Below are 15,792 nucleotides of genomic sequence, written 5' to 3' on the forward strand. Positions count from 1 at the left end.
CTTCAAAGCTAATTCCTAACCAATAAAATCTGAGGTAGAGCTTTGTATCCAAGGCCCCCCTGAATCTGATTCCACCACACATTTTTTACCCTTAACATATTCTAGCCCGGTACTATATACTGGGACATTCACAGTGATCTGAATACTGCTGCTTCGTGGTCTTCCTCATCTCTCCCAGTACTACCCTCCAACCCTTCAATTCTCACCACCAAAGCCATGCTGTCTGAGGCATTATCTGATTTTCACTGAAATCAGAAGTAAATGCTCCTTTCTCTAAATTTTCACACTCCATTCTTTGTACTTCTCTTAGTCACTCACCAGGTTCTATCTTATTTTATGGTGAGTGATTTATGTACACAAATAGTATGCTCCCTGATCACAAGAACTCATTACATCATCTTTGTGTCTCCCACAAGGCCTATCATACCCTTTCCATAAAGATCAGCTGATTCACTAATGGACACCTCAAAAGACTCTGTGGTAAAGATTAATATATTTTAAGAAAAGAAGACATGTTTATATATGTTACATTTTAAACTTGAAAACCAAGAGTTTCCAAATCAACTATGCATTAATTCTTAAAATTACTAATGTCTATCCTTTAGTCCATATCCAAGTATTTTCACTTCTCACAAACAGATCACCAAATGCTATGGTCTGAATATGTGTCCCCCCCAAACTTTATATACTGAAATCCTAACTCTCAAACATGAGGTATTAGGTGTGACTTTTCAGATGTGGTTAGGTAATGAGGGTGGAGCTCTCACAAATGGAATTAGTGTTCTTATAAAAGAGACCTCAGAGCTCCCTAGCCCCTTCCACCATGTGAGGACAGAGAGAAGGCACCAGCTATGAACCAGAAGAGGGCCCTCATCAGGACGCAACTGGGCTGGACCCTTGATCTTGGATTTCCCAGCCTCCAGAACTATGAGAAATAATTTTCTGTTGTTTATAAGCGACCCAGGCTATGGTATTTTGTTACAGCAGCCCAAAGAAATTAAAACACCAAACTTACCTCAAACAAGCGTAAATCAGCAGGAACTCTGTCCCCAACAGAAAGGCAAACTGTATCACCTGGAACCAAGTCTCGAGCAAGTGTATGTTCCAATTTTCCTTCACGTACACTGTAACATGAAACAGAAACAACCATGGCTGAAAAAAGAAAGCCACACCACTTATTTAAAAAAATTCTTTCTAGTGGGCTTACCTGAGGAAAAATATATTGTAGTATAATTACCACTTCAAAGAAGCTAAGTCAAATATAAGAAACTAAGCAAACAATTATTTTTCTATTCTTGGTAATTAAGATGTTCAGATGACAAAAAAAGCACTGGAAACAGTGACCAGTTATCGTTCAAATGTAAAATGTGAAAACTGAAGCAACCTTCTTATTCATCTGGGCCTGTCTGATTGTGCATCACTGCAACCCCAACCGTGCTTAGCACTTAGTCACACACACAAAAAACTCTGTTGAATAAATCCATGTCTCAACAATCTCAATATTAGAACTTAAATGTTTTAATATCACAACTTGCTACACTGAACAGAACATCAATTTTTCATGTCGGACTAATGATTTCTACCTTATGTTTAGACAAATCTGATGCCACAATGTATACTGTACTACTCACATTCAATTTCTATTTTTAAGAGTGAAAATCCATTTTCATTTGTCTCCATGTATTTTTTTATTTCCTCTTTGATTTCTTGGTTGGCCCATTTTCATTGTTTAGTAGCATGCCATGTAGCTTCCATGTATTTGTGTTCTTTCCAGATTTATTCTTGTGACTGATTTCCAGTTTCATACCATTGTGGTCAGAAAAGATACATGATATAATTTTAATCTTTTTGAATTTATTGGGACTTGCTTTGTGGCCTAATATGTGATCTATTCCGAAGAATGTTCCATGTGCACTTGAAAAGAATATGTACTCCACTGTTTTTGGATGGAATGTTCTGAATGTATCTATTAGGTCAATTTGGTCTAATGTGTCACTCAAAGTCACTGTTTCCTTGCTGATTTTCTAAAAAAAATCAATGGTCTAAAATCTTTGGGACACAGCAATAATTGTTCTAAGAGGAAAGTTTATAGCAATACAGGCCTACTTTAAGAAATAAAAATGTCTCAAATAAACCTTACACCTAAAGAAGCTGGAAAAAGGAGAATAAGCCAAAGCCAGTAGAAGAAAAAAAATAATAAAGATTAGAGCAGAAATAAATAAAATGGAGACTAAAAAAAAAGTAGAACAGATCAATAAAGCTAAGAGCCAGTTCTTTGAAAAGATCAACAAAATTGATAAACCTTTGGTCAGACTCCTCAAGAAAACAAGAGGGAAGACTCAAATAAATAAAATCAGAAATGAAGTAAGAAAAATAACAAACGATACCACAGGAATACAAAGAATTATAAGAGAATATTAAGACAAATTATATGCCAACAAATTGGACAACTTTGAAGAAATGAATAAATTCCTAGAAACATATAACCTTCCAAGAATGAATAGGAAGAAAGAAAATTGAACAGACGGATTACTAGCAATAAAATTGACAGTAGTCAAAAAATTCCCAGTAAAAGTCCAGGACCAGGTGGATTCACAGATGAATTTTACCAAACATTTAAAGAAGAGTTAAAGGGGCGCCTGGGTGGCTCAGTCATTAAGCATCTGCCTTCGGCTCAGGTCATGATCCCAGGGTCCCGGGATCGAGCCCCGCATCAGGCTCCCTGCTCAGCGGGAAGCCTCCTTCTCCCTCTCCCACTCCCCCTGCTTGTGTTCCCTCTCTCGCTATCTCTCTCTGTCAGATAAATAAATTTTTTAAAAATCTTTAAAAAAAAATTCTATAAAATAAAGAAGAGTTAATACCTATTCTTCTCAAACAATTCCAAAAAATGGAAGACAAAAAAAGCTTCCAAATTCTTTATACGAGGCCAGTATTACCCTGACACCAAAACCAGATTAACACACTACAAAAAACAAAAACTACAGGCCAATATCTCTGATGAAGACAGATCTAAAAATCCTCAACAAAATATAAGCAAACCAAATCCAACAACACATTAAAAACATTATTCACCACGATCAAGTGGGATTTATTTCAGGAATGCAAAGGTAGTTCAATATTCCCAAATCAGTCAACATGATGCATCACATTAACAAGAGAAAGGATAAAAACTATATGATCATCTCAACAGATGCAGAAAAATCATTTAACAAAGTACAACATCCATTCATGACAAAAACTCAACAAAGTAGGCTTAGAGGGAACATACATCAACACAGTAAAGGCCTTAAAAGAGAAACCCACAGCTAACATCATACTCAATGGTAAAAAAGAGCTTTTCCTCTAAGATCAGGAATAAGGCAAGGATGTCCACTCTCACCACTTTTATTCAACATAGTACTAGAAGGCATTGCCACAGCAATCAGACAAGAAAAGAAAAAGCATCTAATTTGCTAAGGAGGAAATAAAACTGTCACTATCTGCAGATGACATGTTACTATAGATAGAAAAACCATCCAGATTCCACCTAAAAATTACTGGAACTGATAATGAATTCAGTAAAGTAACTGGATACAAATTAATATGCTGAAATCTGTTGCATTTCTATGCACTAATAATAATGAAGCAGAAAGAGAAATTAAGAAAACAATCCCATTTACAATTGCACCAAAAAGAATGAAATACCCAGGAATAAATTGAACCACAGAGGTGAAAGACCTTTCCTCCAAAAACTATAAAACACTGATGAAAGAAATTGAAGATGACACAAACAAATGGTAAGACCGACACATAGATCAATGGAACAGAATAGAGAGCCCAGAAATAAACCCACGCTTATATGGTCACTTAACCTACAATAAAAGAGGCAAGAACATACAATGGGGAAAAGACAGTCTCTTCAATAAATGGTATTGGGAAAACTGGACAGCTGCAGTTTGCATTCATGCAAAAGAATGAAACTAAACCACTCTGTTTTACTATACACAAAAATAAACTCAAAATGAATTAAGTCCTAAATGTAAGACCTAAAACTATAAAATACCTAGAAGAAAACACAGGCAGTAATTTCTTTGACATCTGCCACAGAAACATTCTTCTAGACATGCCTCCTCAGGCCAGGGAAACAAAAGCAAAAATTAACTATTGGGACTACACAAAAATATAAAGCTTGTGCACAGCAAAAGAAACCATAACAACAACAACAAAAAAAAAACACAAAAAAACCCCCCAGCAACCTACTGAATGGAGAAGATATTTGAAATAATATATCCAAAAAGGGGTTAATATCCAAAAGATATAAAGAACTCCTACAACCTGACACCAAAAAAAAAAAAAAACACACAACAAATAATCTGATTAAAAATGGACAGGAATAGACAGTTTTCCAAGAAAGACACACAGACGGCCAACAGACGCATGAAAAGATGTTCAACATCACTAATCATCAGGGAATGCAAATCAAAACCACAATAAGATATCACTTTACATCCGTCAGAATGGCTACAATCAAAAAGACAAGAAACAACAAGTGTTGGTGAGGATATGGAGAAGAAGGAACCTTCATGCACTGTTGGTGGGATGCAAATAGGTGCAGCCACTGTGGAAAACAGTATGGACATTCCTCAAAAAATTAAAAATAGAATTACCATATGATCCAGTAATTCCACTACTAGGTATTTACCCAAAGAAAATGAAAACACTAATTCAAACAGATAAATGCATCCCTATGTTTATTGAAGCATTATTTGCAATAGCCAAGATATAGAAGCAACCCAAGTGTCCATCCATAGATGAATGGATAAAGAAGATATGGTGTACGTACGTGTACACACACACACACACACACACACACACACAGGAATATTACTTAGCTATAAAAAAGAATGATATTTCACCGTTTGCAACAACATAGATGGACCTAGAGGGTATAAAGCTAGGTGAAATAACTCAGACAGAGGAAGACAAACACCACATGACTTCACTCAAATACGGAATTTAAGAAGCAAAACAAAAGACAAAAGTGACAAACAAAAAAACACTCTTAAATACTGAGAGCAAGCTAGTGGCTGCCAGAGGGAAGATAGGTGAGGCTATGGGTAAAACAGATAAAGGGAATTAAGAGTATACTTACAGTGATGAGTACTGAGTAATGTATAAAACTGCTGAACCATTATACTATATGCCTGAAACTCTTTTAACACTGTATACAAATTATAATTCAATTTAAAAAAATTAGAAATCCATATCAGAAACAAGGATCATACCAATGGCATTCTGGTGGCATAAGTTTACTCAGTTCTTCAAGAGATTTTTCTGAACGATATTCCTATTTATTAAAAAAAAAAAAAGCAGAACATATTAAGAGAAAACATTTATAAAGAAATGCAAATATGTATGTTCCTATGTACATATTCCATGTTAGACTTAAGTAAATAATCTCATTTTTTTAAAATTTCCCCCAGTTCTTATCTTTTCCTTTACTTGCACTTATAGTCCTAACACATGAAAGTTTATTCCTTATTAAATAATGTTAAATTATAGCAGCCAAACAATTCTGACAATTAAATATTCCCAATTTTATATGTTAATATTCAATGTGAAACCTAAGGTCAGTTTATTTATAAGAAAATGAAGAACACTCATTAGTGTGTCCAAAGAGTATATAATTTTCAGTCATTAAAAGTTAAAATCATTGAGCCTCATGATTAAGATAATTTTACTTTTAGTGTTTAATGACCAAAGAAGTCAAAGACAATTAACTGCAAGCAACATCTGCTTTGAGGATATAAGCACATGCTTACTGCAAAGGTTTATGAAGTTTGTTTAGAAAGAACATCTGTTAAATAAGAGTGAGTTGTGGCTGGCACTACTTTCACAGACACCTTTCCCATCACCCTGAATTATCCAAAAGAGGACATTCTCAGGAGCCCCAAGTCTGCGATGCTCCAGCCTTTCTCTATGCATATAATCAAAGCTGAGGGTCAGAGACATCTTTCATCTCACCATACTACTTAGTCCACGTTTCCATGGGCAGTCTTGCTTCACGTAACATCACTGCTATTTCTGTCTCATGTCTGCACTAAATACACCAATCTTTTGATCTAAGTTTAAAAATGGAGAGGGTGAGTAGTGGGAGTGAAAGTTGGGGAGTGTTTTGAAATGACTGCAGTGCTAGTACTATTCAAAATTTCATACCCATCACAAACTTTTTGAAATAGCAAATGCAAAGCTATGTAAGAGTAACTTAGAATTAAATGAGTATTTACTTAGGCAAGAGGAACAAATATGAGAGTAAGGCAAATCTATAATATGAAAATTCTAAGATACCCCTCCCCCAACCATAACAAGGATATTAAGGAATTTGGAAATTTTACCCAAAAATTCCATAGAAGGCTAGAAAACACTCACCAATTCTAGATCCTAGTAATAAATGACATAGAAGCTGCCCAATCTTTACCTCCCTTTTCAGATTTCTTAGGCTTCACTCCCTACAACTACAGAGATACTTCTGTATCAAAATGACCTTTTAACATGTCACTAAAAACCTGACAGCCATCTCTAATGAACACTTAAAAGTTATATTTTAAGTTTATTGTAAGGTGGCATCAATGTATGACGATATAGAACAGCTATTTTCATGGCTGTGAGGGTATACAATGGGGTGAGAAATGGAGATTTTTGAAAGAGAGGGAAAAAAGGGTAGACATAAATATAAAAATATACAAGCACTCTCCTCCTAAAACCCAGATAAAAACACAAATATTAAATAAGACAAATCATTGACAATTTCAGAGTTTTGGTAGTTTTCTGACAAAGCACTATAATAAGTTCAAGTGGCAGCAAATAGGATCTTTTAGAGAGGGTTTTTAATTGCAGTTTATACAGAATATTTTGTTGGTTTCAAGGCACATTTGGGTAAAAGGCTCATGTATGTGTAAGAAACCAGACCTACCAATCTGAAACTGGGCTTTTCATAAATGTTTCAATTCTTTCTGGAGTTTTCCATCAACTGAACCTATCACAGAGATATTTAGCAGATAGTTTCTGCCACTGCATTCACAGTGTATAACATGCAATCTTTGTGGAAAATCCCACACTATGTTAAAATCACAATTTTGTAGGTTTTTTTGAGGTAGGTGCTCTCTACACACCAACAGAACAAGCAAAGGTCCTCTTATCCATAGTAATAATACTGCAGGAATCCCTCTGAAGAAAGTCACTCCGTATTTCTCAAGCATTATTAAAGATGCAAGAGGGTTCCAGTTACTGGTTGAGTGGATAGTACCACCTGAATGTCTGAATGAAGAGCTGCCTTGAATGATGACCAGCCTGGAAGGACCTCTGCTAGACTAACTAGCTCCACCTGCCCCAGCGCAACTTTTGTCTGTTCTAAGCAAAAAGATTCCCTGGAAACAGAATCCCTGATGGTCTACTGATGGAGCTCACAAACTTGCTGCAGATAATCTGATTACAACAGACTTTTCTACAGTGGGTTACTGTAAACTAATAACTTATTAGTTAGAGATTGCCATAGAAAGCCTGGATAATTATAGGAAATACCCAAGGAATTAACCACAGATGCGAAAATAACCACAATCACTTAAAATATAGTCTTAAGAGTCAAAGCAACATGAACTTGAGTATCAAACATAACATTTTCCTCTAAACGAGAAGTCTTTTTTTTTATTTTATTTTTGAGTAATCTCTACACCCAATGTGGGGCTCGAACTCACAACCCTGAGATCCAGAGTCACCCAGTTGAGCCAGCCAGGTGCCCCAATCCTTCTATTCTTATGAACTATGCTTTAAAACTTTTAGCTAATAAAATGAGACCTGCCAACATTGTTCTAAAATATGAAGTTATCAGATATTAAATAAACATAAAACTAAGCCTACGTTTTTATATATGCCTACACTTGCGATAAAAATCCTGACATTATCTCCACATTGATATTCACATTTCATTTTTAAAAGGAGTTCCCTCATCATATGTTTTATTTACTGTTTCAATGTCTATGCTGAATTGGAAATTTGATCCAGATCAGAACGTTTTTCTGTGTAGGAAATGAGGAATTTAAACCTGGCCCAATTTTTTAATTGAAAAAAATTTTTAAACCTGTTGCTGGCTTTTATTTCTATTACTGTGCTTTTTGTTTCCATCTGCTTCAGTTATCTTTAATTTTATCAAATAAAAAACTACATTTTCTTCATGCTACTATCTAAATCAAAGCAGTCAAGTTAGTTCCACAAAGTTCCCTGGAGAACTAAGTTTCTGAAATCATTTCAAAAACAAAGAATGAATTGTTCTGACCAGTATTACCATCCCCCAATAACCAAAGATTTTCTCATAAGCCACCTCAGTTTTTTTAAGCAATTAACTAAAATACCACTTTCATGCTGACAAAGTAGACCACCTACTCACCTGAACAAAGGCAACCGTGACGACGATAAGTATTGCCTAAACAAAACAAAAAAATAACCTTTTAAAGCTGAAATTGCAACTTCAGAAATAACTGTGAATCATGTTTTATTTTTCTAACTCTATTTGCAGTCCCCAGATACCAGACACTAAGCACTGAGATCAACTGGGGAAGAAATCACAACTCTGCCTTAGGGGAAAAACTGACAGCCAACAGTGCCTTGCCTCCCCTAGGACAACTTCTCAAATTTGATCTCAAGATCCCTTTCTGTTCTTACAAACTGAGGACCAGCTTTTATGTGGGATATAACCTACTGATATTTACGATAATTTAATACTTTTTTAATTGCTCAGTTTTAATTCCTCCTTATTAATTCATCTAAAAAGTAATAAAACCATTGCATGTTAATACATACAACATTTTTTATGAAAAATACACTTCCCAAATAAAAAAAATTTCTGACAAAAGTGCAAGTGTTTTCAGTTTTTCTATCTTTGATGTCTGCCTTAATACAAAGCTGGATTCTCACATTTGCTTCTGCATTTAATCTATTGTCCTAGGTATAGGCTGAAGTATAGGCTGAAGTATAGGAAGAAAACCTAATCTCATACAGATATTGTTGGAAAAGGAAGGAGTATTTTAAAAGCCTTTTCAGATTGTGGATATTCTTCTTAGCTACTACACCCAAATTAGACAAGTGTTAGTTACTTAGAGTAATTTGCAAATAGAATCTAAGCTGTATCAATGAACTTTTCATAATTATAGTAAAATCTATTGATCTATTTTCAATTTGAATGGATCTCTGATCACTGAAAACATTGTAACATCTTACACTGGTCGTTTAGAAAATATTGATTTACTTGGTTATTCAAATCTTTCAAGTGCTGACACATTTCATAATAGTAAAAAAAATGATATTCATTGAAATACTACTGATCTCTTTAGAATGAAGTCTTAAATATTGGGAAGCTATTTAGCGCACAGTAATTCATAAATATTTTGCAAAATTCTATCACTTGAAAGCCTGAATTTTATCACTGGCAATAAATGTTCTTTATTTTTCTTGAAGTGATAGTATTTCATCATTTCACTCACTTCCTAAAAAAAAGCATGCCAGTTATTCAAGTCTTAAGAACCAAGTTTGTCTATCATTCATTCTTTCTAGTAAAGCCTAGTTCAGCTCACCACAATCGCCCTTCCTTGAAACAACCATTGTACCTCAATATACGTAGGTCCTTTATGCATACTTCCCATTTTATTACACAGAATATTCAAAAGGTATATACTCAACTGTCAAGATTTAATGAAATTAATTTTTACTGCATTATGAAAAACACTCCTAAGAGAAACAATGAAAGAAAACAATGCCCACTAGTACAGGTTGGTGCCATTATTCTGACTTGAGTCAACACTCAGTTTTACCTGCCACTGCTCTTTCACCACTGATGCAAACATACAAAGCAAAAATGATGTTTGAGTATTACATAAACAGTTTGACCTTACATGCTCCCTGAAAGGGTCTTACAGACACCTGGGAGTCCACAAGCAAGAGCTCAAGAACTGCAGCTCTATATTAATTTCTACTGTGTTCTTACGCGTAAACATATCTGCTTTAATCAATGCTTGTACTTGCTATAAATTTTTATACCACAATATAACACAGGACAAGAAAAAAAAGAAGAGGAAACTTTCAATGAAAGCAAGAACAGCTTAGCCAGAAAGAGTAAAATCTTACATAGTATATAGAGTGTTCACTGTTACATAATATTTTTAATTTCATAATCATCAGGCTTCAGTTCACAATTAGTCAAAACATTCTCAATAGAAAGTAAACTAAATTAAAATTTTAACCAGAAATTTATAAAATATTCCATATCTGTAAAATTATAAGGTTGTTAAATAATTCTCATGAGTGCCAATCACAGACCGTTGAACATTACTTGAAATTACTGCAACAAAATGCAGAATTTGGACATTAACAAAAAACCTGAAGAAACATTAGGCACTTCTCAATTCATTTTCCAAAATAAAAGCCAATCCTAATTTTAAACGATTATCCAATAGTTTAAAAATATATATATTTTCTTACCACAGTGATACTGACAGCATCATCAAACTGATGCATTAAAACACTGATGACTGCAGAAGCCAGAAGCAGCATAATAAGGGGATTTTTAAACTGAAAGTGAAAACAAACAGCAATTCAACAGTTTTGTATGAATGGTAGTTGTGTTGCATCACAACAAAAACTTAAAAAAATAAACTACTGAGGCATGATTAGAAAATTATGAGTCTACATTTGAATGAGATTTTGTATGTCTTTTTAATTAACAAAAAAAGTATTTACACTTAACTACATTTAAAAGTCACCGCTTCATAACAGTTCCTTTTCAGAAGAAAAGAAAATTAAATATCAATACTTAAAACTAAGAATTTACCAATTCCTTATGGTACACGTATATTTTTGGTACATTAATTTAATAAATATAGCTGGTCTGCATTTCTACTGAGGCTAGAATAAGTGGAAAATGAATTTTAAGATAAAAATTTAGGTTAACACTGGGTACAACACCTAAATTATGAGATCCAAATATCTTATACTTAATAAGTAGCACAGATTACAATTCCGTGGTTGACCCACATGCCCCAGGAATAATCGTAGCTAAGAACCAACAATAAGATCCACTCCACAGAAGCTGAAGATTTTCCAAATGCTGGTTTTCCTATTATCTATCTGGCAGAGGCATTAGTATCTAAAGAAACAGAACCACACCATCAACCCAACTAGGCAGCACTTAAATGACCAAGCACCAGAGCCACCCTAAATTCTCCCAGTTGGACATCCTACTCCTTAAACATCAGAGCTCTGTTGCCAGAACCTCTTCCTCTGATGAAGTGGTGCCAATCACTGTTAAAGGTGCAAAGTAACCAGGCTACAAAGAATTCATCCCACCAGAGAACCCCAGCCCCTAGATACCACAGCAGCAAGGTTAGATGCCATCACCTCCCCCTCCCTATATGGCTCCATTCCCTGGCACAGGGGTTCCGACCCTGCTTCACATCAGAATCATGTGAAGAACTTCTAAAATATGCCTACGTTCACACCAGACCAATTAAATCAGAATCTCCGGGCATAGGGCCCAGGCTTCAGCACTTTTAAGGCACTCCCCAAATGATTCTAACGCCTAGAAGATTGAAAATCACTACTCTAACAAACTAAAACTACAACTGCAATGTGGTTCAGGGTTGACAAACCACACACACTTGACTGAGTCAGAGTACCTGGGTTTAAATCCAGCTCCTGTCACTTGTGTATGACCCAAGTTCCTCATCTGGGAAAATACTACCTTATACCAAGACTGTGATAAAGATTAACTAAGAATGTATATTAAAACACTGTGTGAACCATAAAAGCCACTTCAAATGTTAGCTCTTATCATCACAATTTGAGGACAAGACCCATGGGCTTTTTTTATTACGACCTCTAAAATACCTATGCCAAAGTAGCAAGCACGCCACTTGATTAATGGCAGGCTCCAGACAAATGTTTGCAAAGCAACAAACTCAGTGTTCTTTGTAGAGGAACAGACTCACCCAGTGCTTTATGATTAACAATTGATATTTACTGTTAATTGCTGCTTGTGTTTAACTACATTACACTACTTCTGTTTCATTCTCACAGCAATCCCATGATGCAGGTAGTCAAGCTTTGAAACAGGAGTAAGAAAGTAAAACATTAAATTATACTGCCTAATAATAAGTCCAATCACTATAGTTTATAAATCTAGAATGAACTTCCTAAAGTTTTAGGTAATGTGGATATGTGGTAAATGTGAGAATACAAACATGCATATAAAAAATATTCTACAAACACATGACAGATACACACACACAAGGTTCTTTTAATCTCTAAAAATTCAGTTTTTCCACTTTAAACAAACTCATCTGCAAAATTAAGACTGATAAATTTGGGCCCATTAAGGCCCTTTAGAAAAGTTACACATAGATCTTAAAAAAAAAAAAAAAAACCTGTACTTAGAAGGCTTAAAAGTTTCCTTTACTAAAAAGAACTTGTTAAAAAATAAATAAGTAAAAATAAAAAGAACTTGTTTGGCAAACTAACCCTACTAGGTGAAAACTGGCCATAGGATTCTTGGAACTTTTCACATTAACATACTTGTTACAGTTAAAAGAAAATCCTACAATAAGTCTTTCTGAAAAGATTAGGATATTGACAAAATATAATTAAAAATGGCTATTGTTTATTGATAGCTTACTATCTCCTAAAATTATTATCCTCATGTTATAGATAAGACTAAAAGGATAATAAAGATCATAGAGCTAGTAAGAAATAAAGATAGAATTTGTACTCAAGCAGTCTGGATTCAAACTACCTTATTTTTACTACATTTTCTAAGCTGGCTATATTACTTTAAAAAATATTAGCATTCCCATGTAATGTATGGGGATTAACATAACAATAAAAAAATTTAAAAAAAATATTAGCATTCCTTATAAGACAAATGTAAGGTAGACATCTGTAAAGGAAACTACTGTTCACAGTATTATTCCATGTTATACATTCGTAAAGATTTGCACCCACTAAAAATTACAGAAGTTCCAACTTAACAGTAAACTCTAACAGAAAAAATGTAGGTAAAAAACATTTTTTACAAATTATTTCCTTTCTCTACAAAACAAAACAAAAAAAAACTGCACAAAAGTAAACAACTACACTAACAAAAATACATGTAAATTACACAGCAGAGGAGGAAATAAAAATATTTCACCTGAGAAATATACTTCTTCCATAGTGGCTCATCTTCACTGATATCAAACTCATTCCAGCCATGGAAGGCTCGCCTATGACTTACTTCACATTTGTTTAGACCATTCTGAAGATCAGCCTATTAGATTTTACATATAAAAGTTACTAAAAATGTTAGCAGAGAACAAAAGAAGAAAAACACAAGGGTACATATTGTATGTTCATATTTATAAGAACTTACACAACAGTCAAAACTAATCTGTTGTAACAAAAAGCATTATCAGTGGTTGCTTGGGGCCAAGAGCAAAAATCTACTTAGATTAACTGCAGAGGGACCTGAGGAACTTCTAGTAGTGATGAAAGTGTTCCATATCTTAATTCTGATGGTGGTTAACATTTGCCAAAATGCAAACTGTTCCGTTAATATGGGTACATTATATTTCATGTAAATTACACCTTGATTAAAAAAAAATTATTGATGTATAGGTAACATACAATATTATATTAGCACATTTTTTAAAAAAATGTAAGCAATAAGGTATAGTTTAATAAACAAAAAACTTATGATTTTCTCTGGGAAGAGAGAAATAAACAAAAACCAGCCACATGACTTACAGAAAGCAAAGTATCAGTACATTTTAATTAGCTTTCTTTGCTTTCATTGTTTTATTTTCTAAAATTAGTTTCTCCAAAAGAACATTCAATGGACCATAACTGCCTTTTTTGTTCTGTGAGCCTATCAAAACCCTCAGATTGGTATTACTTTTTACTCTTGGACTGTGTAATTCTTTCAAGCAGATAATTTGTGGTTCCTAAATTACTAAAAATAATTATGTTCTATGAACACCACCTACATTCTTCAGTCACTGCGATATTGTGATTTATTAAGAAATGTATATGTTATCTGGTCATTCAGATGCCCAAAACATATTCCTCATTTGTATATGGTCTTCCTCCAGGGTTACTGGCTCACAGCTCCTAAAACCCTTGGAATTTCCTGGGATGATGGCAATAAAGGTGTCTTTTGTTGTGTGAATGAAGGTGACTTTTGGACCCCACCCAAGAGCAGCAGCTGATAGACAAGAGGACCAACCACATGATTACAGGGTTCAGTCCCAGCACCCCCACCACCATTCTCCCTCACCTCTGAGGAGGAGAGAGACAGGATGAAGGCTGAATCAGCCAAAGGCAAATGACTCAGTCAACCATGACTAAGCAATGAAGCCTCCATAAAAGCCCAAAAGAACTGGGTTTGGAGAGCTTCCAGGTTGGTGAAAACATGGAGACTAGGGAGAATGGTATACCTGGAAAGGGCATGGAAGTTCTAGGCCTTTTCCCCATCCCAGACCTATGTATCTCTTCATCTGGCTGTTGATTTATATCCTTTATCATATCTCTTTAATAAATTGGTAAACGTTAAGTGTTTCCCTGAGCTCTGTGAGCCACTCTAGAAAATTAAATGAACCTAAGGAGGAACCTCTAATCTGTAGCGGGTTGGTCAGAAGCATAGGTAACAGCATGGGGCCTGTGACTGACTTCTGAAGTCAGGAGTAAGAGGCAGTCTTCTAGGGCTGAACCCTTAACCTATGGAATCTGATGTTATCTCTGGGTAGATATTGTTGGAATTGAGTTAAATTATTGGGTGTCCAAGAATTGCTTGGTGTTATGTGTGGGAGAAGCGCCCCCCAACCATGTTGGAATTGGATCTGGGAAACTTAGAAGAGTCATTGTCTCTCATGATTTATTATCATAACTATCATTTAAGAATGAAATTACCTGCATCCCTAAAATAATCAGTTTCTCTGGCCAAAAGCTTTACAATAGAGTTTGATAACAGTCTCGCAACACTTAAAAATATTTAAAATAAATGGTTTTAAAACAATATAAATACAACCAAAAACCCTCAAAAAATATATATCCAATGTTTTTAATGCCATCATTAAAATACAGGAATTTTGAAGGAAAAATTAAAAAAGTATTCATGTTACATTAGATTGTGCTTTTAAAACTAGGAAGAGATTAAATTTCATAAGCAATTAAAGTTTACTTGCAGGCCCTATCTTGTACTTACCTTTCACTTTAGAAAACACAAAAAACTGATAAACTCCTAACTCTAGTTATGTTAATAAATTGATTATTTTATTAATCCAACTAATCCTTACACAGCATTAATAGCTCCTCGCAATGCTAATGACCTAGAGTTGCACTGTCCAATCAGGTAAACACTAGCCACGTGCAGCCATTTAAATTTTAAAGAATAAAAATTAAATAAAATTAAATTCAGTTCCTTACCTAAATATCCACACTGCAAGTACTCAGTAGTCATATTTAACTATTGGCTACTGTACTGAACAACGCAGAACACCACACTTATGTCATCAGAGAAAATTCTATTGGATGGCATTTACCTATGTCTAAATGACTGATTTTACTATCTATTCCCTTCCTTCCCACCAAGCACTTACTTGGAGAATGCTTGCAACTTCACTGACGGGTAATTCACTTGCTTTTTTTGATGTCAATACAGGAATCATTGTCTCATTTTCACCATTAGGAATTTTTTGAAAACGTGCAACCTAGTAAATAAAACCAAAGGAAAAATAT

General features: G+C 34.5%; 1 protein-coding gene across 10 annotated transcripts in view; it reads right to left on the bottom strand.

Moving 5' to 3' along the window:
• ATP2C1 (ATPase secretory pathway Ca2+ transporting 1) overlaps nucleotides 1-15,792 on the bottom strand; it is a 161,057-nt gene that overhangs the window by 70,407 nt on the left and 74,858 nt on the right. For all 10 annotated transcript variants that reach the window (XM_078071775.1, XM_036092548.2, XM_036092547.2 and 7 more), the window contains 6 exons: nucleotides 15,654-15,764; nucleotides 13,211-13,327; nucleotides 10,510-10,599; nucleotides 8,423-8,458; nucleotides 5,265-5,326; nucleotides 1,016-1,124 (listed from right to left, as the gene is read on the bottom strand). In XM_078071775.1, the coding sequence (XP_077927901.1) occupies nucleotides 1,016-1,124; nucleotides 5,265-5,326; nucleotides 8,423-8,458; nucleotides 10,510-10,599; nucleotides 13,211-13,327; nucleotides 15,654-15,764 (525 nt within the window). The remainder of the gene's footprint in view (nucleotides 1-1,015; nucleotides 1,125-5,264; nucleotides 5,327-8,422; nucleotides 8,459-10,509; nucleotides 10,600-13,210; nucleotides 13,328-15,653; nucleotides 15,765-15,792) is intronic.

The sequence above is a fragment of the Halichoerus grypus genome, chromosome 1 (genome assembly GCF_964656455.1).
Source record: "Halichoerus grypus chromosome 1, mHalGry1.hap1.1, whole genome shotgun sequence".
Taxonomy (NCBI): domain Eukaryota; kingdom Metazoa; phylum Chordata; class Mammalia; order Carnivora; family Phocidae; genus Halichoerus; species Halichoerus grypus.